This window comes from Rhinolophus sinicus, linkage group LG06 (assembly GCF_036562045.2).
Source record: "Rhinolophus sinicus isolate RSC01 linkage group LG06, ASM3656204v1, whole genome shotgun sequence".
Taxonomy (NCBI): Eukaryota; Metazoa; Chordata; class Mammalia; order Chiroptera; family Rhinolophidae; genus Rhinolophus; species Rhinolophus sinicus.
Window position 1 is genome coordinate 39376973 of NC_133756.1, and position 25973 is coordinate 39402945.

The 25973-nt window shown below is 33.7% G+C and overlaps 2 protein-coding genes across 3 annotated transcripts in view; one reads left to right on the top strand and one right to left on the bottom strand.

Annotated features, from left to right (window-relative positions):
• Positions 1-10527, bottom strand: part of LRRIQ3 (leucine rich repeats and IQ motif containing 3) — a 144727-nt gene extending 134200 nt beyond the window's left edge. Inside the window, exon 1 of the mRNA XM_019743761.2 lies at positions 10398-10527. The gene's annotated coding sequence lies outside the window, so the exon portion shown is untranslated. The remainder of the gene's footprint in view (positions 1-10397) is intronic.
• A 115-nt stretch (positions 10528-10642) lies between these two features.
• On the top strand, positions 10643-19781 carry FPGT (fucose-1-phosphate guanylyltransferase). Of its 2 annotated transcripts, none has more exons than XM_019743778.2 (4): positions 10643-10789; positions 12303-12470; positions 13618-13710; positions 16862-19781. In XM_019743778.2, the coding sequence occupies exons 1-4, from the start codon at positions 10708-10710 to the stop codon at positions 18295-18297; spliced, it is 1779 nt and encodes a 592-aa protein (XP_019599337.2). In that variant the 5' UTR covers positions 10643-10707; the 3' UTR covers positions 18298-19781. The 2 variants fall into 2 exon arrangements, with proteins under 2 accessions (XP_019599337.2, XP_074191051.1); XM_074334950.1 differs by having other exon boundaries at positions 17679-18025.
• Positions 19782-25973: the final 6192 nt, after the last annotated feature.

Below are 25973 nucleotides of genomic sequence, written 5' to 3' on the forward strand. Positions count from 1 at the left end.
AGCATCAAAATACCTGAGGCAGTACTGGCATAATTAGAAAGGAAAACTAGATGTGTCCAGGATCATAGTTGGAGGCTTCAGCACTTTTAGAATACAATAGATCCAGCAGGCTGAAAATCACTACGAAAATAGTTGAAGCTCACAGCACCATTATTCAACTAGATAACAGGCATCTATTTATTACTTCATCCAACAACAGATTACACATTCTTCTCAAGCTCTCATGGAATACTCACCAAGACAGACCACATTCTGGGTCATAAAAGACACCTTAACAAATTTACAAGAATGGATAGCATACAACGTCTGTTTCAGGCCACAGTGGAATTAAACTAGCTATCAATAATAGAAGACCTGGAAAATCCCTTAATATATTAAGATTAAACAACATACTTCTAAATGACATATGGGTCAAAGAAGAAATCACAAGAGAAATTTAAAACTATTTTGAACTAAATAAAAATACACCTTTTCAAAGTATGTGGGATGCCGTGAAAGCAGTACTTAAAGGGAAATTGTGAGCATTGAATTCATACACAGGAAACATCTCAAATCAATTTTCTAAGTTTCCACCTTAGGAAACAAGATAAAGAAGAGCAAATTAAGTCCAAAGAAAGAGGAAAAAAGTAAATCAGTAATGAATATATTTTCAGTAAATAAATTTGCAAAAAATAATAATCCTTGATTATATTATGAAGTATTTGAAGGTGGGGACAAATTTTGTTATTATCTCATCCCAGAAGTCTCTATAAATATCTACAGATTCTATACATATTAAGTACTTTATTTTAACCAGATCATACAAAGGACTTTTATGATAAAAAGCAACCAACTCCAAACACTCTCTGTGTTCTTTTTATCGTACCATAAGAAATCTTATTCCAAAGTATACATTTCTTCCTTATCTGTCAGGTCATTCAGAACGAACTTCACATTTAAATACTGAATCTCATCCCAGGATCCTACAAACATATTTTTTGGTTCATGTTAACATTTTTTTGTTTCATGTATTTTAATTTTTAAACCATTCTCAATTTTTCAGTTGCTATGATATGAATTCTAAAATAAATTACACAGTCTTAAAATCAAACCAGCCTTTCTCATATACTAGACTAATTTATATTTATGCTCTCTATTGCATTAATATTCACCTCCACCAACAGCATTTATTTGCCAGTACATAAACAATCATACTACTTTTTTTTTAAATTCCTGAATAGAACATTATTATATGATAGAAAGTTATAACTAGCCAAAGGAAAGACTAACATGTGATCAGTAAGTATAGGAATAAATATAGTACACTATTTTTCTATTTCTTTAAGAACTGGTGTTCTACTCTCAGAATATAATGTATGTTTGGTCAGTTATTCAGACTATTCAATTAAATAGTTTGTCAGATATCCCAATCATTTTGGATAAGTAGAAATTTTTCATATTTTGTTTTACACTGACTTATGCAACATTTATTTTGTTTCTCATTCTTTATTGCACATCAGAATAACTGGAATCACACAAATTCCCAGGCCCTACGTCATACCTACTGAATTTCATTTCTGCAGCTATGGGGCCAGATGATTGTACTGCCCACCAAGGGAAGCTAAAAATCATTGCAATTGATATTTCCTCCTCTACCTACTTAAAAGTCTGTTTACCAATCGCTATCAATTTTAAATATGACCATTAAAGAAGATTCCAGGCACTTGTTCCTTTCAGAATTTGATAATTTTACAAATACTTTGTGAAATGTACATACAAATGTGTATATTATCAAGTTCAAATAATATAATGCCCAAAAGGCAAATTTAGTGTTAAGTACAGCATACATTAGAGAAAGCATCACAGCTCCAATTACAGTTTCAAAGAAGTTCTGTAGTTAAAAAGAAATCACTATCATTGTCAGTAAACCTTTCATTAGCTTATGTCAACTAAAGTACTAATTTCAAAATTATCATACATTTTTAATCACACTGTGAAAACCATGTCACTATAAAATACAATGTACATCAATTATAAGTCTCATCCTTATTCCCAACATTTTACATTTAAAAAAATTAGTGGCAAAAACATGAAGGCAAACTATATGAGGTTATAATTAATAAATAACTAAAATATTGAAAAGTAAATAATCTTTATACTACGTATTTATTTCTTTTCAAAAGGATATATATCAAATATTTAAAACAAATTTTCAAAGAAATACTTTGCTATGTCAATGACCTCTAGACACCACACTCATTCACTGTAATTTTAGATACTTATGAATACAGATACCTTATTAAGTAAAAAATCTTACTGTAAAGTATATTAAAATACAGTATTAGGTTTGATGGTCTATATTGCAGTAACTTATTTTGTAAGCATTAGTTATGAAATTATTAAATAAATGACATTCTGTACCCTACACTCTAGAATTATCACAAAAGCTGCTAAGATTCTGATAAAATAAAATCATGAAAAAAGGAGAAAAATAAAGTTTTATTATTTCAAAAATCTTTCTGTAAGAATTATAATTAGTAATATTTTATATCTGTTTTAGTTTAGAATGTCTGCAATATATTTAAGCCCATCATAAACACAGCAATTATATTTTTAAAATACTTTTTTATTTGGCCAACAGATTTGTTGAGTAAATCCTGTTTGAATAAAATCTTGCCATGATTTTACATCACCGACAAAATGTACTTTAAAAACTAAGGAGAGAGATTCCAGTAGAACAGTTAGAACATTATATATCTTCTGGCAAGTGAAAAGAAAATCTAGTGGGTTTATAAGTTAATATAAATAAGATTTATTCTTTGAAACATAACATTTTCATGGTAAATTCTGTGTGCTTTCAAATGACATAAAAAAGTATTTGGAACAAGAAGTCTAGATTCACTTGTTATCAAAGACATCTTATTCTTCCCCTTTAAATGTATTCACTTTCTAAAATTCAGAAAGCTGTATATTTATGTACTTTTTAAAAAAAGCTTTTTTTTGAAAACACCAGTTTTCAGCTTTTATTTTTATTCCATATTTGTAGACTGTAAAACCACAAACCTAAAAAAAAAAACAAAACAACTAAAGGGTAATGAGCCAGAAGATAGATATAAAAAAATGAAAAGTACTCAAAACACCCAGAAAAACATCTGCATGGAAATCACAACCTGTTAATAAGAAATATTTATCGCAGCATGTATCTGTTTTTTCTAGGCTAAACAACATAGTGATTAGCATTCATAAAACAGATTTTGCATAAAGTTGGATCATTAGTATACTTCTATTAAAAGTAATAAACAATATACTTACTTTCTTAATTTATATTCTTCATCAACTGCCCTCCTTAACCCCTGGAAAAAAAAAAATCTCATGCTAATAATGGGACAAGTATACCATGATTTTGCTACGTGGACAGTCCATTTGAAATAATCTACAAAAAAACTAAGATACAGAACATAAAAGATAAAAATAAATTCATGAAAAGAAGCCAGGGTAAAAAACAAAAACAAAACACCTTGCCTACAGAGGAACAAAGAGAAGAATAACATCTGACTTCTCCTAGAAAACCATGCAAGCAGGAAGAAGGTAGAGTAAAAAACTTAGTGTTGAGATTCAAAAACAAAACAAAAAACCCACCACCTAGAATTCTGTATCCTGTGAAACCCTTCATACTGATGGAGAAATAAAGACTCTCAGACAAATAAACATTGAGGGAATTTGTTGTCAGTAGATCTGCCATGCAGAAATGTTAAAAGACATTCTTTAGAGAAAAGGAATAAAAGATAGTTGAAAAACTCAGACCTACATAAAGATTACTGGGAAAGAAATAAGTGTAAGTAAAAGAAAAATATTTTATTTTTCTTATTCTTAATTGATTTACCAGATAGTCTGTCAAAATACAAATAGCAAACAAGGTATGCAATTATCTATGCTTATGTACATAACACATATATTTACATATATATGAATACTTATATATGAGTGAAATTAAAGATAGCAATTATAAAAGGGATGGAAGAGAGGAATTAGGTTTATTTTGTTATTTTTAAGGTAGTTACACTACCTGGGAAGGAATATAGTGTTATTTAAAAATAAAACAAAATTAGTTGTAAACGTGTATTATAAACACTAGGGCAACCCACTAAAAAATAAAAAGTAAGAACTATAACCAATATACTAAGAAAGGAGAGAAAATGAAATCATATAAACTGTTCAACTAAAACCAGAAAACGCAGAAAAAGACTGCAAGACAAAAGCAGTTGACAAAGAAAACTGGAAGCAAATAGAAAACAGTAACAAACATGACAGCTATTATTCCAAATATGTCAATACTCATTATGAACATCAATGTCTCAATGCGCCAATAAAAGTTACCGTTAAAGGAGACAAAAAATAAAAATAAAAAAGACACAACTATATGTTGTCTATAAGAAACTCACTTTAAACATAAAGATACAAAGATTGAAATAAAGGGATGAAGAAAAATATATTAATATTAGTCAAAAAAAACCCACAAAAAAACCCAGCATAGATATATTAACTTCAGATAGAGCATACTTTAGAGCAAGGAAAATTATGCAGGACAAAGAAGGGCTTTACATAATGATAACAAGGTCATTGTTCCAAGAAGAAATAACAATCAATAAAGTTTATGCACCTAACAAAAGAGCGTGAAATTATATGAAGCAAAACTGATAGAACTGCAAAAATAAACAGATTATACCACTATCACAGTTGGAGACTTTTCAACACCTCTGCATCAAAAATGGACAGGTCTAGAAAGGAGAAAATCAGTCAGGAAAAAGTTGAACTCAACAAAACCATAAATCAAGTAGATATAATTGAAATCTACTGATTATTTAACGCAATAACATGTACAGTCATCAAAAGCTTGTGAGAAATATTTGCCAAGGTACACCAAATTCTGGGCCATAAAACATTCACCAAGAAACACCAAATTCTGGACCACCTTAACAAAATTAATACAATAGAAATCATAAAACGTCTGCCTCAAATCACAGTGAAATTAAACTAAATATCAATAACAGAAAGATATCTGGAAAATCCCAAAAAATATGGAAATTAAACAACACATTTCTAAATAATACATGTACCAAACAGGATCTCAAGAGAAATTTTAAATATGTAAACTAAATGAAAATTAAAATACAACTTGTCAAAATGTCTGGGATGCAGCAAAAGCAGTGTGTGGAGGAAAATATACAGCATTAAAGGCATATTACAAATGAAGAAATATCTAAAAGCCATAATCTAAAGCCCCACCTTAGGAAACTAGAAAAAGAAGATTAAATCAAATTCAAAGTAAGCAGAAGAAAAGAAATAATCAGAGCAAAAATCAATGAAATTAAAAATAAGAAATAAAAAAGAAAAATACATAAACCAAGTTTGTTCTTTGAAAAGATCAATAAAATCGGTAAGTCTCTATGCAGGAAAAGAAAAAAGAGAGAAAAAACAAATTACTAATGTGAAAAATTGAAGAGGAGACGATACTACAAATCCCATGGACATCCGAAGGATAATAAAGAAATTCTATGAACAACTCCATGTACACAAATTTGATAAGCTAGATGAAAGTGACCAATTCGTTAAAAGACACAATCACCAGAATTTGTACAAGAATAAACAGACAATTTTAATGGGTGTATATCTATGAAAGAAATTGTATCAATAACTAATAACCTTCCAAAATAGAAAGTACCAGACCTAGATGTGTTTACTGGAGAATTCTACCAAAATTTAAGGAAGAAATTATATCAATTCTCTACAGTTTTTTCCAGAGGATGGAAGCAAAAGGAATACTTCCTAACTCATCTGATGAAGCCAGCATTACCTTATACTAAGGCCAGACAAAAACATTACAAGAAAAGAGACCGATATTTCTCATGAAAACAGATGCAAAAGTCCTGAAAAAAAATTAGTAAATCAAATCTAACAGTATACAAGGTTTGACAATTAGTTCGCGAACTCATCCGAGAGAAAGTGCTACATACCTCATTGCTGAATATCACTATAGTCACCTTCCAAGTACTCCCCTTGGGAAGCTATGCACTGATGCCTGTACCTAGTCCACCCTTCAAAGCAATTTTGGGACTCTTTTCCTGGAATGCCATCAGAGTTGTCATTGTATTACACTTGATGTCCTGAATGTCAGCAAAATGTCTTCCTTTCAATATTTCCTGTATCTTCGGGTAAAGAAAGAAGTCTCTCGGTGCAAGATCAGGTAAGTAGGGAGAGTGTTCCAACAGTTGTTTGTTTACTGGCTAAAAACTCCCTCATAGACAGTGCCATGTGAGCTGGTACATTGTTGTGATGCAAGAGTCATGAACTGTTGAAGGAAAGTTCAGGTCGTTTTCATCTCACTTTTTCATGCAGCCTTTTCGGCACTTCCAAATAGTAAAGTTGGCTAACTCACCAGTTGGTATAAACTCATAATGAATAATCCCTCTGATATCAAAAATGGTTAGCAACATCACTGCAAAAGTTTGCAAAATTAATTGTCAAATTAATCATACATCTACCACCAAGTGGGATTTATCCCGTGTACACAAGGCTGGTTGAACATTCAAAAACCAATTAATGTAATTCGTCATTTCAACAGCTAAAAAAAAAGAAGAAACCACATGATCATATTAATAGATACATATTAATAGATATATATCCTGAATGGGCATGGGATTTGACAAAATCCCATGCCCATTCATGATAAAAACTCTCAGTATACTAGGAATAGATGAGAAGCTCTTCAACTTGATAAAAAATATCTACCACAAGTCTACAGCTAACATCATACTCAATGAAGAGAAACTAGAAGTTTTCCCACAAAGATGAAGTTCAAGGCAAGGATGTATCATCTTACTATTGCTTTTCAACATCGTATTGGAAATTCTAGCTAATGGAATAAAACAAGAAAAGGAAATAAAAGTGTACAGATTAGGAAGGAAAAATGAAACTGTCTTTGTTCACAGATGACATGATTATCTACGCATAAAGTCCAGAAGAATCAATAAAAAAAATTCCCAGAACTAATAAGTGATTATAGCAAGATTGCAGGTTCAAGGTTAATACACAAGTCCATCACTAATCTATATGCCAGCAACAATCAAGTGGAATTTGAAATGAAAAACACAATATCATTTACACTAACTCCTCCCAAAATAAAATATTTAGGCATAAATGTAATGAAATATGTACAAGATCCAAAGGAGAAAAACAGCAAAATGCTGATGAGCAAATCAAAGAACTAAATAAATGGAGAGTTAGGAAGACTCAATATTGTAAAGAGGTCAATTTTTTCCCCCTTGATCTTTCAATGCAATACTATATAACATAATATCTCAGCAAATTATTTTACCAGTATCAACAAACCAATTCTAAAGTTTATGTGCAAAGCAAAAAAGACCCACAATATCTAGCACAATATTGAAGGAGACAACAAAATTGGAGGAATTATACTACACAACTTCAAGATTTATTATAAAGCTATAGTAGTAAAGACAGTGTAGTGTTTTCAAAAGAATAGAAAGACAGATCAATGGGAAAGAATAGTGAAGAAATACGTTGTAAACAAGCTAGCTAAGTAAATAAATTCAAATACAGGGAACAGTGAAAACAGATTTTTGCTTTACATTTCAGGAAAAGTAGGAGGAGGAACAGTGGTTAAACGGAGATGAAGCACAAAAAATGGAAATGATCAAAGCCCTAGCAGGAACTAAGCCATGCACCGCGAGCTTCATGGTCCCTAATCCACAATCCTCTTCATTGGCTTCAGTTTCTTCTTATGAAGAAGGAAAAATAAAAGTTGAAAGTGAAGAAAAAAAATTAATGTGCTTCTTTACAACTTCCACACAACAGCTGTAGTTCTGCCTACAGTAATAAAAGCAACATAACTGGCATTGACTGTAAATGGGCACAAGGTCCTAATTGGGCGATGGCAATATTCTTCACCTGGACTGTGGTGACTGTTGCACAACTCAGTAAACTTACTAAAAAAATTATTAAATTGTTCACTTACAGTAAGTGAGGTTAATGGTATATAAAGTATACCTTAATTTTCAAAAATGTATCTCACTTTTCTTTATGGCACTTCTTCAGATACTCTCTATTATCCTCCCATAGAAAAAAAGCCCAAATGCTTCCACACAATATCATTTTTCAACAAATTATAGTTCATTTTGTCTGATGTCCCTTTTAAAATGTGGAATCTAAGGTATAAAACATATTACTTCCATTTTGTTTTACTTGTACAGAATAATGGGTTTACTATTTAGCTATATTGGCACATTTTATTTTGGTTGCTGTAGCTTATGACTGTTTAAAGAATCACAGTGTTTGACTATATTAAACATAAACTGAAATAAAACCTCTAGATTTTTTACCCCCTGCAATCAACCACCAAGGAAATTTACTCCCACTCATATAGCATGCATTTCTTTTTCATTTTTTATTTAAAAATTAATGAGTAAAAATTTGACAAAACCAAAAAGAGGAAAAACCAAAAGCCATACCTGATAATGTGGTATATTTATTTCCAGCACATTTTATGGGAGTAATCTAATCATATCAGGAAAAAATAAAACCTGTTTTTGTGGCTCTCCTTGCCAGGTCTAAAAATGCTGTATTTAATATTTTGTGTGATAGCCTCGATTACATCATCCTGTTTCAGTTTCCGCACAATTTTTAACACTATCTGAAATGTTCTTACTTGGGTAATTGTTGATTTTACCTCATCAGTATGTACAGTCCCTGAGCATACAGTCTCTATTGACCTTTTTTCTATTGGGACCTCATCTAATGCCACAGTTTAAAATTAACTCCATCTATATGCTGACAGCTCCCAAAATTGTATCTCTAGCCCAGACCTCTCTCATGAACACCAGACTCATATGTATAATGCACACAGGCAGGCATACACACACACACACACACACACACTTGCATGACATACACACTGCATACACATACACCTGGTTATTCTACATGTCCAAAACCAAATTCTGGAGTGTCCCTACTACTCTATTAACATTCCTCATCCATAGCCATTTTCATCTCAATTGATGGCCATTCTATCCTTCAGGCCGTCACCTTTGCGTCCTCTCTTTCTCTCACATTCCACAGCAAATTCTATTGATCGTGCCTTCAAAACATATCCAGAATCAAACCAACTTCTCATCATCCCCACTGTTACCATCCTGGCCAAGCCTTCACCAAGTCATACCTGTTATTACTCTAGTAGCCAACAAACAGAAAACAAGTCTCCGTTCTTACCCCACCCTTCATTACAGTCTATTTTCACATTATTGAGTGATTTTTTTAACCAAGAGGCAAGTCACATCAAAACCCTACAATGGCCGTTGCACTCAGTAAAAAATAAAATCCTTTCTTTGGGCTTCTGTCACCTCTCTGAACTTCTCCCTTGCTATTAATACTTTCTCTTTTGCTCACTCTTACCTCACTCAAGTCTTCTCTATTTTCTAAACATTCTTAATAAGAATGTATCGTTTTTATTAACAAAAAAAAAACCTGTCTTATGCAATAAAACTATGAAAGTGTAATCTCCCTTTTTATCCAACCATTTTCTCTGTAAGTACAGAACTAAATAACAGGCCAAGTCTTTAGAAGAACAAACAAGTTCATGCAAAAGCTCTGGGGCCTCCAATGCCTATGTTCCTGATAAAGACTTTAATGAAGACAGTCTTCTAAAATAAATCAAATCACAGGGGGTGGTAAAATGACCTATACATTTGGGATTGAAATAACTTGCTATAAAATCTTCTCTCCACTACTAATTGTGAGATCTTGACTAAGTCACAATTCTGACTCATAAATTCCTTATGTGTGAAGAGGAAGAGATTCATATATAAAACTCATTATGAACTTGGTGCTTTACGAGAGAAATATTTATAGAGCTAACCTACCAAAAGCATGTCTAATAAGGCTGACTTATTCCCAGGAATGTTATTGAAAGTTCTTGATTAATGCATATATATAAAAGGATGCTAGAGAAATAACTAAAATACCACAAATGTGAAGAGCCTGGTTGCAAAATTATATTCAACTTCCAAAAGCCAATGAAGTGAAGTCAAAACTGAAAGGGGTGGGCAGGCTCACTCTCTAAGAACTTGCAAAGGCAAAGAAGCCACAAACCTGAGGTTGCTGAAGAGAATACAAATTTTAAGCCTTCATACTGTGTGTATCAGGACCTGGGACAGAAGGCTTCAGATGACCACCGGGGGAGGAATTAACTGTAAAGAGGTCCTTGGGAACTGCTCCTAGATGAAAGAGTCAGAAAAGACGAATCTTCGCCTTTCGAGACAAAGCTGGAAGCTAAGTTGTAGTTTCGTCTTCGCCTTAGCGGGTCAGTTCTAGCAATTTTGTCTCCCAACCGAATCACTCACCGGGTCAACAGATCTGCAAGGCCTCTGAGTTGGAAACAAGTGGCCAGACCCGGCACAGGCCAACGAATCGCTAGGTGGCGCTCTGCTGCAGAGACCGTTGCTAAGGAAACTGGGCTCTGTGCTCACCCCATCATGGTTTTCCCGGGGCAGGCCTGAAAGCTTCGGGGGCGTGGTTACGTCAGTGACGTACGTAAGGGGCGGGACAGGCGAAACCGGACCCAAGGACGTATTACATTCCAGGGCGCATGCGTGCTGTGCTGAGGGGCGGGGTACCTGGAAGTTTTCAGCCAGCCGCGGAAAAGGTGGGGTAATGGATGCTGTAAGTGCCTCTCCAAGCGTTTCTCTGCGAGAAGCCACCCAGCGAAAGTTGCGGAGGTTTTCAGAGCTGAGAGGTACCAACGGAGGAACCCCAGCTCTTCCCAGAAATAGAGAAGGGGGGCCTTTTACGTGCCGGGACATTTTCTGGGCTATCGCTTCCAGTCTGCGTCTCACCTGTGGGCCTAGGACACTAGCCCAGGCATAGCTAATACTCCTCTTGATTTTTTTTTTTTTTCTTTTCTGTCACTGTGCTGTCTTTCCGTTATGCTTGTTTCTTTCTTTAACTTTGTTTCTAGTTACATACGTATACACATATATACACACATATACATACATATACAGAGAGAGAGAGAGAGAGAAGAAAATTATTAACATGACCAGTGAAGCTCTAAATACAAGTTAATGCATTTGGTTAGCTCTTTAACGAAAGTTACTTTAAATAAATCTAAAAGATATAAAGCATGGTGTTTGATCCTTATCAATGTGATTTTAGCCTTCTCTCATCCCCGTCCCCTACCTATTTCACCAATTCGTTCTGTAATGTGAACGCTTACTGAGAATAAACAAAATAAAGCATGAAGGAATTACGAATTAAAAATGAAAAAGAGGGTTTGTATCGAAATTTTTTTTAAGGGCTATGCCACTTGTCACTCCCTGTACAACTGTCTGATAAAATTGGTTATATTTTTTATGAAGTTACTGCTTTAAGAATACAGGAAATACTAAGGATGACAGTGTTCAAAACTATTCTAGCTGACAAGTCCTGTTTGTCAACTAATATAAACCCTTTTCATCTTGTTTACCAGTAAAGAAAAGCTTCCAACGGTCTACCAAAAGTTCAGTCTGTTTTGAGCATTAAGGAATAATTAGCGGCCAATTAGTATGATTTAAAATATTTCTAATGAAGATTGTTCATAAAGTATTTTTTCTCTTTTAGATCACTTGCTCCTTTTTATGGTCTCTAGGCCCATTCATTTAGATATTCTGAAAACTATGTGTTTTGAGTTCTGTAATGAAGAGTTCATCAGGGAGTTGGGAACTTTTCCATGATCCAGAATGTTATATCATACTCCATTAGCCTTTGTAAAATTGCGTGGCTCACCTAATAAAAAATAAAAGTACCCACATTCATAAACCGCAGCATTGTAGGAATGGATCCTTGGGTTGAATCTTTCTTAGCAAACCAACACTAAATGGTCCTGATATATGAACATTGCTTTTCAAAACTTGGAGATTCATTTATGTGTTCCTTTGTCTCTTATTTTAAGAATTGAGGTAATCTTTAGCAAGTCGAAAGTAGTTTTCTTAATAAAGAAACATTACAAGCTCAGAATATCTAAATAAGTGGGCTTGTAGACCATAAAAGGATCAAGTAAAACAAAAGCAAAAAAAAAAAATAGACTTTATGAACAATCCTCATTAGAACTATTTTGAATCATGCTAACTGACCACTATTTACTCCCTGATTCGCAAAAGCAGAAGATACATTCATGAAGATGATAATATTACCTCTTTCCTCTTTCTAAATACGTAAACCTGTAACAGAATTCTGATAATATTTATCATTTCCTTGCTTCTTTCATGTAGGCAAACCTGTGGCAGCTGGAGAGTTCTGGGACATTGTTGCAATAACAGCAGCTGATGAAAAACAGGAACTTGCTTATAAGCAACAGCTGTCAGAAAAGCTGAAAAAAAAGGAGTTACCCCTTGGAGTTCAATATCATGTTTTTGTCGATCCTGCTGGAGCCAAAATTGGTATGCGTGTATGGTCCGATTTATGTGGTATAATAGATTCTGGGCAGAGTAATCATTGAAGAAAAGTTTTCCTGTGGTTTATAGTTTATAAGCTGTATATCTTCTCACCATAGTCTTTACAAACTTAAAAATTTTAATGTAAATTCTCTAGTTTTTTACGAATGATAAAAGGCATAGCAACTTTCTTACACATTGTGACTTAATATGAAAACTTTCCAGAATGTTATGTTATTTAAAAGAAAATTTTACTAGTTTTAATAAAATTTACTCAGATGATAAATAATCTTTTGGGCCTTATCAGGCTTTAAGGTACCTCCAAACTCGGCAGTTTCTTCAAAAATTGACATGAAGAGAGCAAATGAAGAAAAAAAAAATTATGCTAGACTTGTTGGGACTGCAATACAGAATGCAAAAGAGTGTAATTGCTTAAGTATCATAGATATTTAATTTAAAAAATTCAATTTAAGTCATATTTGCTTTTTGACCTTACATTGCAAATAAAAATCCATGCTGTTTTTGTGGGGCCTATTTTCCATGTAATATTTAAAACTGAAGCCCCTTGATGCCAGGGTAGAGTATCTGTATCTGACATCGGCATTGTTCTAATTAGCCAATGTTTTAATCCTCACAACTGTGCAGTCAGTACTTTATGATTCCCATTGTATAGATGAGAATCTGAGGCACAGAAAATTAAATAATCTGCCCAAGGTAACTAGTAAATGGTAGTTAATTTAAGATATTTTTTAGGAAGTCAGATTCTAAAAACTTTTTTAGAAAGCAAATGTAACTTGCATATTTGATTAAGTCATATGGGACAAATATTTAAATGGGTTTTGCAATTTGTGACTCCAAATGAATGTATATACTTAGAGTTTTCTAGTGTTGCAGATTATCTACTTCATCATTTCTTCTTTTTGTATTACAGTTTTCAGGAAAAGATTAGCTCATTTCATTACTAATTTTTTGTTTATTTATTTATTTGCCATGAAATGTGTATTTAATTTGATTCTTTTGCCTGTATTTTTGCTCTCTGCCTAGCTAATTACAGCCAAAAGTCATATCCTCAAAGTTAAAACCCCTAGATTTACCATAATCACACAATTCAGTAGGTTTTATGAAATAAATTGTGCTTTTTTTTAACTTTAAGGAAATGGAGGATCGACACTTTGTGCCCTTCGATGTTTGGAAAAGCTATATGGAGATAAATGGAATTCTTTTACCATCCTATTAATTCATTCTGGTAAAGTTATACTTTAATAATTTACATTTTTTTAATTTTTTTTATTAGTTTCAGGTGTACAAAAACAACATAATGATTAGACATTTACACCCTTCACTCAGTGATAACCCACTCCTCCAAGTCTACTACCCCTCTGACATCATACATAGCTATTACAATACCATTGACTATATTCTCTGTGCTATATTTTACATTCCATGACCCCACACAGAAACACACACGTGTGCATGCGTGTATATATGTGTGTTTAATTATAGTTGACATTCAGTATTATTCTGCATCAGCTTCAGGTGTACAGGGCAGTGGTCAGGCATTTACACAATCTATGCGGTGATCCTCGTGATGGTTTTGTGACTACCAGTTTGTACTTTCTAATCCCTTCACCTTCTCCCCCGTCCCCCACCCGCCTCCCATCTAGCAGCCATCAGTTTTTTCTCTGTATCTACGAGTCTGTTTCTGTTTTGATTGCTCGTTTGTTCTATTCTTTAGATTCCACATGTAAGTGAGATCATAAAGTATGTCTTTCTCCATCGGATTTATTTCACTTAGCATAATATCCTCTAGGTCCATCCATGTTGTTGCAAATGGTAGGATTTCATTCTTTTTCTATGGCCGAGTAATACTCCATTATATAAATGAACCACGGTTTCTTTATCCAATCATCTATGATGGTCATTTCGGTTGTTTCCATATCTTGGCTGTTGTGAATAGCACTGTAAACATAGCGGTGCATATATTTTTTCGAATTAGTGGTTTGGATTTCTTTGGATAAATACCCAGGAGGGGAATTGCTGGGTCATAAGGTAGTTCTATTTTTAATTTTTTGAGGAACCTCCATCCGGTTTTCCATAGTGGCTGCATAGTGGCTGCACCAATTTGCAATCCCACCCACAGTGTACAAGGGCTCTCTTTTCTCCATATCCTCACCAGCACTCATTTGTTAATTTATTGATGATAGCCATTCTGAAAGGAGTGAGGTACTATCTCATTACGGTTTTTATTTGCATTTCTCTGATGATTAGTGACGTTGAGCATCTTTTCATATGTCTGTTGGCCATCTGTATGCTGTCTTTGGAAAAATGTCTATTCAGGTCCTCTGCCCATTTTTTAATTGGGTTGTTTGGGGTATTTTGGGGGGTGTTGAGTTTTTGGGTGTATGACTTTATAAATTTCAGATATTAACCCATTATCAGATGTATCATTGGCAAATATCTTCTCCCATTCAGCAGGATGTCTTTTTGTTTTGTTGATGGTTTCCTTTGCTGTGAAAAAACGTTGTAGTTTGATGCATTAGTCCCATTTGTTTATTTTTTCTGTTGTTTCCCTTGCCCAAGGGGATATATCAGTAAAAATTTTACTAAGGGTAATGTCTGCAAATTTACTTCCTATATTTTCTTCTAGGAGTTTTATGGTTTTGGGTCTTATATTTAAGTCTTTAATCCATTTTGAGTTTTCTTTTCAGGATTTTGCCTTTGATGGCTTAGGGACTTTTTTCTCTCTTGCAAATACTTTCCTTATTTTTTTTTTTTTTTTTTTTTGGTCTTTGAATTATTGTGCTTTGAAAATAAATATCACTTGCTTTTCTTGACATTTTTAAGTTGTAAGTAGCATAATGTTTTTCACAAAATGTATCCTTACAATTGTAGATCACATACATCATCAATTTTTCATAGATGCTGGTTTTGGTTTGTAAATACAAAATTATTTCCTTAAGACAGAACTCACCAAAATGTGAATATTTCTTGATAGTGGTTTAGGAGGGATTCTTGCTGTACAAGAGAGGCTGGTTTAGCACTGAGATTACCACACTTTTGTCAAAACCTTATGTCATGCATTTTTATTTGATTATTGGTAGCCAAAGTCTGTAGTCCTTAAAAGGAGTTTTAAAAAAAAAAGAGTGGAGGAACAAAACATGGAGTTGACAAGAAAATATATGAAGGAAAATTACACACAAAAAAAGACATTTTAAAGCAGAAAAGTAAGAAAGATAATATCAGAACAAAGTATATATTGTGGCAGCATGGCTTCAAAGGCACTCTCCATTTCTTATTCATATACAGAACAGTGATTCTGTATATGAATGATAACAAGTAAAAAAAGCATCTGGGTTCGTTTTTTAAAGCTGACTGAAAGTAAAGTAAAAAATTTTTTTCAAAAATCAAATTTGTAATTTTATTCCAGAACAAGTATTATATTGTTATCAATTTACTAAAAATTAGATACCAGAAAATATATAATTAGAAATACGTAATTCCAATAATGATAAACTTTACTATTGGCTACTCTTTGGAAAAGGAAAAAGTAGAAAGTAAGTATTAACTCTCATTCGTTGGACAATGTACTATGTCCCTAATCCTTTACATGTATTACACAATCTCATAAAACATGATAAGACAAGTGTTAGTCTACATTTGCTGATTTAGAGTGATTCCAAAGATAAACAAGTAAAAAGTGGTGAACCAGTTCGAACCCAATTTTATCTGACTTTTTCTGCTATATAATACTGCCTCTCATCATAATTGCTTAACATAAAAATGATGTGAGCAATTTAATGCACTTAAGAGAACACACTTTTCAAGGAATTAAGAATCCATAAGGCTCGCCTTAGAGGGAAAAGCCTATTTAAGTTAAAAAGAAGCATAAATTTTAAAATACTGTTAACAAAATGCACCTTTACTTTAAGTATATGTAATAATTTGAGGAAAGACATTGCATCTGGAAATTACTGTTTAATACATAACGTTGGAATTGGTATATTAGTTTTTTTGTGACTTTTCCCCCCATGGAGTGTATTCTTATTGTAGGAATTTAAATATGGTTGAAATTTGTTGTGTAAAATGTAGATGTTTTAGCCCCTGGTCGTTTTTACAAATTATACAGTTGATTCAAAATAATTAACATGCTCTAAAGTATATTAGAATTATTTCCTAATCTAGAATCTTTAAAACTACGATATATCAAGTGGTACAGAATTGCTCTTTGAATTTATACTCTGGAATTTATTATTTGTTCCTGAGTTACAGTAATGCATTGTATTAAATATCTTCAGAGAAATTTTGAGTTGCAACTGATGCCCCTGGATTTTTAAAATCTTGTACACATTTTAAATCATGCAAACATTTTAAAACAGTTGTTTTGTTTAATTTTATAGGTGGCTACAGTCAACGCCTTCCAAATGCAAGTGCTCTGGGGAAAATTTTCACTGCTTTACCTTTTGGTAACCCCATTTATCAGATGTTAGAATTAAAACTAGCCATGTACATTGATTTCCCCTCACACATGAATCCTGGGATTCTGGTTACCTGTGCAGATGATATTGAACTTTATAGTGTTGGAGAATCTGAGTTTATTAGGTTTGACAAGCCTGGCTTTACTGCTTTAGCTCATCCTTCTAGTTTGACCATAGGCACCACACATGGAGTATTTGTCTTAGAACCATTTAATTGTTTAGAACATAGAGACCTTGAATACAGGTGTTGCCATCGTTTCCTTCATAAGCCCAGCATGGAAAAGATGCATCAATGTAATGCTGTGTTTAGACCTGGAAATGTTTCTCAACAGGACTTTGCTGGGGGTGACACCACCTCTCTTATATTAGACCATGAGTATGTCTACACAGATAGCCTATTTTACATGGATCATAAATCAGCAAGAAAGTTACTTGCTTTTTATGAAAAAATAGGTACACTGAACTGTGAAATAGATGCCTATGGAGACTTCCTACAGGCTTTGGGACCTGGAGCAACTGTGGAGTATATCAGAAACACATCCAATGTCACTAAAGAAGAGTCACAGTTAGTAGACATGAGGCAGAGAATATTTGATCTTCTTAAAGGAACATCACTAAATGTTGTTGTTCTTAATAACTCCAAATTTTATCACATTGGAACAACCGAAGAATATTTGTTTCACTTTACTTCAGACAGCAGTCTGAAGTCAGAGCTTGGCTTACAGTCCATAGCTTTTAGCATCTTTCCAGCAATACCCAAATGCTCTGGTAACACATCCTGTATCATTCACAGTATACTGGATTCAAGATGTTCTGTGTCACCTGGCTCAGTTGTGGAGTATTCCAGATTGGGGCCTGACGTTTCAGTGGGAGAAAACTGCATTATTAGTGGTTCTTATGTCACAACAACAGCTGTCCTGCCTGCATATTCTTTTGTGTGTTCCTTAAGCTTAAAGATGAATGGACACTTAAAGTATTCAACTATGGCATTTGGAGTGCAAGACACGTTGAAAAAGAATGTTAAAACATTGTCAGATATAAAGTCACTTCAATTCTTTGGAGTCTGTTTTCTGTCATGCTTAGATATTTGGAATCTTCAAGTTACAGAGGAACTGTTCTCTGGAAACAAGACATACTTGAGTTTGTGGAATGCTCGTATTTTCCCAGTTTGTTCTTCTTTGAGTGATTCAGTTACAACATCCATAAAGATGTTAAATGCTGTACAAAACAAGTCAAAATTCAGCCTGAATAACTATAAGCTGTTGTCCATTGAAGAAATGCTTGTCTACAAAGATGTGGAAGACATGATAACTTATAGGGAGCAAATTTTTCTAGAAATTGAGGAGAAAACAGCCTGATTTAGAGACATCTTAAGTATTGTATACTTGGCTTTTCTTGATTGAGCAAGATTGCAAATACAGTTTTCTGTAGAATTTTGTATTTGTTTCAATGAAGTGAATTAATGAAAATCATATTAACATAATTGCTGTAGCATAAGATTAATAACAAACACAGAAAAACTATTTTATGATAAAAATTAGGATTTGAAGGCTGTAAGTTAAGAAAAGGGATATTTTTTGGATGTTTATCACTTTTAATTTTTCTTGCAATAAAGATGGATATATGGAGCATTGTTTTGTTCACATAATACTATAGTAGTTTTAAAGGTAATTTTCTAAACATACCTTTAGAGTTTTTTTATCTTTTAGGTTTTGGTTCCAACAAAGTTCTAAGTGTTTACTGGCAGCTCTTTCCTCAAACTTAGTAGTTCTATTCAGATGAACTAATAAAAATGGCATTCTGTAGGGTCTTCAAAACACTGTAGGAATACTGTAGAAATACTTTTTCAAAAACATATTCATAGCTGATAAATTTAGATTAAATCAATGCTTAAAATACTATGATTGTCTGAAACTTGATAAAAATCTGTCTCATTGATCTTACCAAAATGAAACAGAAAAGAGTATATGGGTTATTTTATCCTTATAAACTTGAGCATGTGTTTGTATCTCAAAAATCTTACCTAAATTTCCATTCATAGGAAAACATACATACACACACAACTCAAGTATCTGTGTGGAGAAGATGGTAGGGATAATTGAGATTCACTGATAATCATGTAAGTTCATTTGGGACATTACTTTCATCCTCTCTTATTAATCCCTTAGAACTGTTAAATTACCAGATGGATGATTTTACTTTGTATTTCTTATTTTCTGTCCATGTACTCGTGGTGATGCTGAGAAGTAATAAATAGCCAAAAAGTAGACAGCAGGAAGGAGCCAGAAGACTACAAAGACCGAGAAAATATACAGATGATAAATAGCTTCAAGAAAATAAAAATTGGCTGAATTCCAAGTTGTGTGTCCCTATTTTGGTATAAGCACATATGTGAAATGTCTTCATATCAAAGTCTAATAATTAGAGAAAATATTTGTCAGAGTTCTCTTCTAACATTAATAAATTGAAATAAGAACTGGTCTGTCCCACTTTTATTTATATATTAGCCTGTCTATATGAAAATAATTATTTGGTAAACTAGAAGTGACTTGTCTGCAACACTTAATTATGATATATATATATTTTTCTTTTTTCAAGGTTCTTTCCAAGAAAAAATTAAGATATATAGTAGCTATTGCTTTGCATTCACTGATTTACTTGCACAGTTTTCAGAGGATATGTGTTTATCATGTATTAAATGTTAAATACAGTATCTCATAGTATAAGTCTATAATCTTTATATTTCACTAAATATAAAGTGCCATCAATTATTAAGAGTCACCATTTTATGTGCCACTGAAAGAAAACACTACCAATAAAATATGACTTGGCTTTCTTTGTTGCTTGAAGTTTTTTATGTTTATTGGAGATCTTTTTTAAGTGCACTTAAGTATAGATTTTTATCATTTCACCCACTTGCATATACATATAATTAAACAAAATGAAATATTGAAATGTAGTCAAGGCTATTCTAACACTTCATAATCAGAATCAAACTTTCTGAAGCAGTTTTCAACTCGAGTTACTGATATCCATGTGTTTCTACCCTGTACCATTTTCTGTGCCATCAAAGAGAATGTTAAAGTTGCACTTCCTCAGTGCCCCCACCACACTACTGTCTGGATTTTCCTCCAATTTGTGTATGCCAGATACCTGTTCTGCAAGTTTTTTATGGTATTTGACAAAATTCAGGGTTTGTGGGGTTTTTTTTGCTTGTTTTAGTTTTAGCCTCGGTTTACTCTCATGTCTAGAAGGTGCCTTCTACTCAAAGTCAGTGGGACGTTTCTAACAAATTGCTGAGCATCATTTTAATCATAATTCTGCACAATGTATGGATTCTAGTTGCTTGAAATGTCTGTTCCAAAGAACTTGGCAGTGCCTTTTGCCTTAAGATGCCTTCCTTGGTATGTAGTGCTGTCTGTGTACCAACAGTGTCCTTAACAACTGAAGTGATAATCCCATGCTTGTGTATGTAAGAAATTGACATTTCCTCTAGATTTACTATGTTGTTTCACAAAATCACAGCTCTTAGACCATATGCTATAAAGGTTTGTAAAGGTGTGTACTACGTGTAACTAAATATATGACATAAACTTATTGATGAGTTAATTAGCAGTGACCAAGGGGCATGGAAAAAACATCCAACATTTGGCATTAATCTTGTACTTTAGGCATTTACTCACCAAACTAAGCAAAAGAGAAAAAGTGTGTATCAATGTATATATTAAGTTGCAATAAATCTTCAAAAATTCTAAGTGATAATGCTGGAAAAAAAAATGGTGTTAATCCAGCATTCCCACAACCTGCGTCAATACTTCCTGTTATACATAGATTACCAAATTCATTATAGAGCCCAATTCAAAAGTTTGCCTGCTGCAAAATGTACGTGTGGCTGTCACATTCCGCTGATAACTGGTGTACAAAATTGCATGTCATTCACATACAACGTGATGTCCTCTGATCATGAGCCACTTGGAGGGCCAGACACCCTGATGTAGTCTAGCAGTCTAACAGAATTCAGATGGAAAGAAAAAGCTCTGTGTGTGTGTGTGTGTGTGTGTGTGTGTGTGTGTGTGTGTGTGTATGTAGCTCGAAATTTTCTAAGATTTTCAGGTGTTCTTTTTGTTGTTAAATGGAACACAAGTCTTCATCTATGTCAAGACCCAATTTTTAAAGAAAAGACATTTTTAAATTTATTTGAAAGTTGTCTTTTTAAATTCACTTAGTGCAATAGAAATAATTGAAGCAACCATTAGCTGCTGAGTTTAACTTAAATCTTTTGCACTTCTAAAATTTTGTTTAGACAAAGCCAATTTCTACTGATGTTGAGGACTGGAACTTTTACTATTTATACTTAGTGAAACTATTATTAATATTCCTTGTATTGAACTTGATCAGAGGTTACTGTACATTCTCCTTCCCGCCAATGTAAATGTGCTAAGCTCCATATAACATACTAGTGTTCTTCATGCTTCTGTTTGCTTTGTTCACAGAAATTTCTGATTAGTGTGTGTGTGTGTATATATATATATATATATATATATATATATATACTCGAGATGTACAAAAAAGGATAAACATGACTTGTAGTCATCTTTGTTATCAATTTATATTGAGTATTACAATTTTAATAGTGTTTTTTTTCCTTTTGTAAAATATGCATACATTTTTTGGCACCCTAGGTGTATGTGTGTGTGTGTGTGTGTGTGTGTGTGTTTACATATATATATATATATATATATATATATATATATATATATGCAAATTACACTAGTCTGGTGGGCAAGAACTAGTTCCTGTCCCTGGCAGAGCTATCTACATTGAGCCACAACAAACCAAATTTGCCGTATCATTCCAACTTGCCAGTTTGGCTATAGTCTAGTAGAACACAATTTTGGGTCAGGCTAAAAATGGGAATAAAGGAATAATAGAAGCTGCTGATTCCTTACTGCATTGATATTTGAAAGAGGTGAAGAGGGAGGGTGACTGTGAATTAGTCACTGTTATCATTCACCTGTAAAGCGGTTTAATTATTGACATTTGTGTCTAAAGATGTTCATCCCAAGGGTATTATTGCCCATGCAAATAAATGATTGAAACTAACAGACTTAATATTTCCTGGGCTCGTTGGACAAATAGTCTATCTTTTGAAGCCTCTGGCTTGCAGGAATCTAGTGGCCTTCCAAAGTATAAAATTCAACCATTCAAACAGAGCAATTTATCTCTGATTGCTGCAGACTGGTGCAATCCATCTGCTACTGTCATTTCTCAGCTCTTGGTGCCAGAATTATATCCCTCCAATTGTGCTTCAATGCATCACTGAAACAATCTAAACTCTAATGTGTATATTCTTTGGGCACTGTTCTATGGTGTATTACCGATCTGCTTGTTGAATCTCCAGCCTCCATAAAAGCTCTTAAAATCTTTGCTACAATGAACACTGTAGCTAAGTAATGTAAATGTTTTGTTTTGTTTTGTTTTAATTTCTTCTGTTCACTAGTAACCATTCTTTTCCCTCTGCAGAACATTCAGATGGTTCAAGTTAATTTTCATTGTAAGAGTATCAAGTTGCCCAGAAAAGAATTAAAGCATTTACGTCTTGAGGCAAAAATCTTTTAAAACACAACTCTGAAAATCAAGTAAGTGTTCCTTGCATTTGCAAGTTCAGAACTGTTGTACTACTCAGTGAAGTTTTACATGATTGGTTTCTTTCCTATTATTTTTGGCCTTGGGGGCTGAAAAAGTAAATTATATTCACTAATATGCTGTTCTTCAGAGAAGTTTTAAACATTTTTAATAAAATCTAAACCTAGAAAACTTTTAGTATGCAAAGAAATAAGTATCATAACGTGTGGTCTGGGTGCAGATTTTACATATACAGGCAACTGACAAGGTCATAAATTAACTTATAAAATTCACTACTTATATATCACTGGGATCAATTTTTAATGAAATTTAATAAGAAAGATCATCACTCATTATAATTGGTTAAAGTTGATAGAGTTTCTAATTAACCATTTCCAGTCAAGTCAAAAGCTGTATGTGGAAGCTAGCCTATGAGAATGGAGGGAGAAAATGTAGTTTTAGAGAAATTCTTTTTTCTTATAATTGCTGATATTTAGAAGCAAAGGAGGCATTTGCCATTAGTTCCCTAAAGAAGGAGCGAATTACAAAATTATCCATATTTCTGATATCAGCAATCTATGTCTCCCCATATCTCTAGACTACAAACATGCTGTAATTTCACAAAAGATAAAAATAAATAAACAACAAAAATAAAACATCTTTTAGCCACATTGTATCATCAGAATACTCTATGTTTCATTTACAATGCTTTTGAAGTTATCTTTCCTAGCCATCATAGTCCATTCAACACTGAATTCTTGTTTTGCTTATGTACCTGCCTGCTTCATACCGCTCCCTTACTGAAAACACTCCAGTAGACATCTCTGTTTAGACAGCTCTTAATCTTCTTCCCATCAGTCCTGATGAGTTTTTCCATCTGGTAAATACTGCAATCATCCACCGAATTGCTCAAGGCAAAAACCTAGAAGTCATCCCTGAAGCCTCACATACTCTTCCCTCATCTTTTCTTCCAATTCTTCAGTAAGTACAGTCCATACACGGAAGCGCAACCAAAACCCGTCCACTTTTCTCAACCCTTATTTAAGCTACCATTTACTGTTACTTAGGCTAATGCAGTGTAACACCTTTTCATGTGCAGTAATAAACTATCATCTGATTTTTGTAATTGTGCATGAAGGGAGATTTGCAGAGAGACTGCAAATGAAATATATGTATTTTAGCAGATTGACCATGAGTTGTATTGAGCATTGAGGGAAAAAGGAATGTTGTGGCCATCTCAACCTTGCTTCAGTGATTGGATATCTATATTTCATTTTGCTCTCCTGAAGATTGCCTTTTAGACGGATGACTTATGCTATTTTCTAATATTCTGTGCATCTTTTTCTGTGAAGTTTTGCTTGGTGATCGTCTGCAGTCTCTTCACCACATACAGTGTTTGTTTGTTTGTTTGTTTTCACCTTTTCCATATTTAGTATATGTAATCAGATGTTAGCTGGAGTTTTGCTTCCCCTTTAGATATAGGCAGCATTAGCTCAATCTCCATTCTAAGCCCCTCTGATGTTCAAAATGTTTCCCAAATATCTGAATTCCTGGAGAACATATATCATCTGCACTTCCATTCTCCAATATCTTACTCCGATTCACTCTTCAACCCAGTTCAATCAAGCTTTACCCACCATCCCAAACCCCACTCCACTAAATTTATTCATCTGAGAATTCCCAGTGCTCTCCATTTTGATAAATCCAGTACTCTTTCTAGTTCTCATCTTTATTTCTTTTCAGCAGCATTTGTCTCGATTGATCACTCCTTTGAAATGCATGTTTCATTTAGTTTCAAGAACCCCACAATATTAGTTCTTCTCCTAACTCATTTGTCACTCTTTTCACGTCTCCTTAACTTGTTCCTCATTATTATTCTTAACTTGTATCACTGGAGGGTCATAGGTCTTTGGGCTTAGATTTTTCTATCCACATTCACTCCTTTGGGATATCATGCATTCTTGAGGTCTGACAGTTAGTTACATTCGCAAACTCATCCTAGAAAAAGTGCTACATACCTCATTGCTGAATATCTCTATGGTCACCTCTGAAGTACTCCCCTTGGGAAGCTATGCACTGATGCCAGCACCTAGTCCACCCTTTAAAGCAATTTTGGAACTTTTTTTCTGGAATGGCCATCAGAGCTGTCATCATATTACCCTTGATATCCTGAATGTCATCAAAATGTCTTCCTTTCAATATTTCCTTTCTCTTCAGGTAAAGAAAGATGTCACTGGGGGCCAGATCAGGTGAGTAGGGAAGGTGTTCCAATACAGTTATTTGCTTACTGGCTAAAAACTCCCTCACAGAAAGTGTTGTGTGAACTGGTGTATTGTAGGATGCTAGAGCCATGAATTGTTGGCTAAAAGTTCAGGTGGTCTGACTTTCTCACAAAGGTTTTTCAGCACTTCCAGATAGTAAACCTGGTTAACTGTTTGTCCAGTTGGTACAAATTCATAATGAATAATCCCTCTGATATCAAAAAAGGTTAGCGACATTGTTACAACAAGTTTGCAAATGGAATTGTCAGTCCTCATACATCAGTGTGCTATCAACTCTCAAATATATATTTCTAATTACTGAAGTATTATTCTTAAAAATGTTAAAAATATAATTCTCTCATAAATTGTGAGCATGCATCGGAATGTCATTTAATTCATTAATGATTAAATCAGTAGGATGATGAAGTTAGTTTTGTATGGTTCCAGATATTACAAGGAAGAAAATGTTTATACAATATTAGAAATAGCTGTGTCCACTAATAGAGTGGGTTGCCTTATGAGATAAGCTTCCTAATACCAGAAGTGTTTATGCAAAGTCACCGGAAGACATTTACCAAAAGTTTTCCCAGGAGTTGTTTAAGGTAAATGATAGGGTTAGATAATAGCTGCATTAGATAATTGTTAGATAAAGGTTGAGTTTTCTGGAAAGCAGAATCTGAGATGGAGGTTAAAATGCAGTGTATTTCTTCAGGAGTGTCCTTGGGACAATAATTGAGTTGAACAGAAAGGAAAAGTCAACCTGTGCTGCAGGCCCATGACAGTGCAGGAGGAGTTCTGGTGCTTGAATGGCACTTTAGTGCTGTCCTGAGTTGGAGCTGAGTGGCCCCGATTTATGCCACTTATCAGTCATCATTGGGTATGGGCGCCTTGGGAAGGAGTATCTTGGCAAGATAGCTCTGTGCTGAGGTAATTCGTGAATGGGCTGACAGCCTCCCCAGTAGATGAGGTAATAAGCCCTTCATTGAAGAAAGATCTGGGTGCCACGTCAGTGTCCACTACAATAACCTATAGAGTCCAACCCAATGCCAAGATTTTCTTTTTATTGCAACTACTCTAATAAAACACTGCATGTTCTAATTCAAGTTGAATTATAATAACTTCCAAACTAAGCAATATTATACATAGTG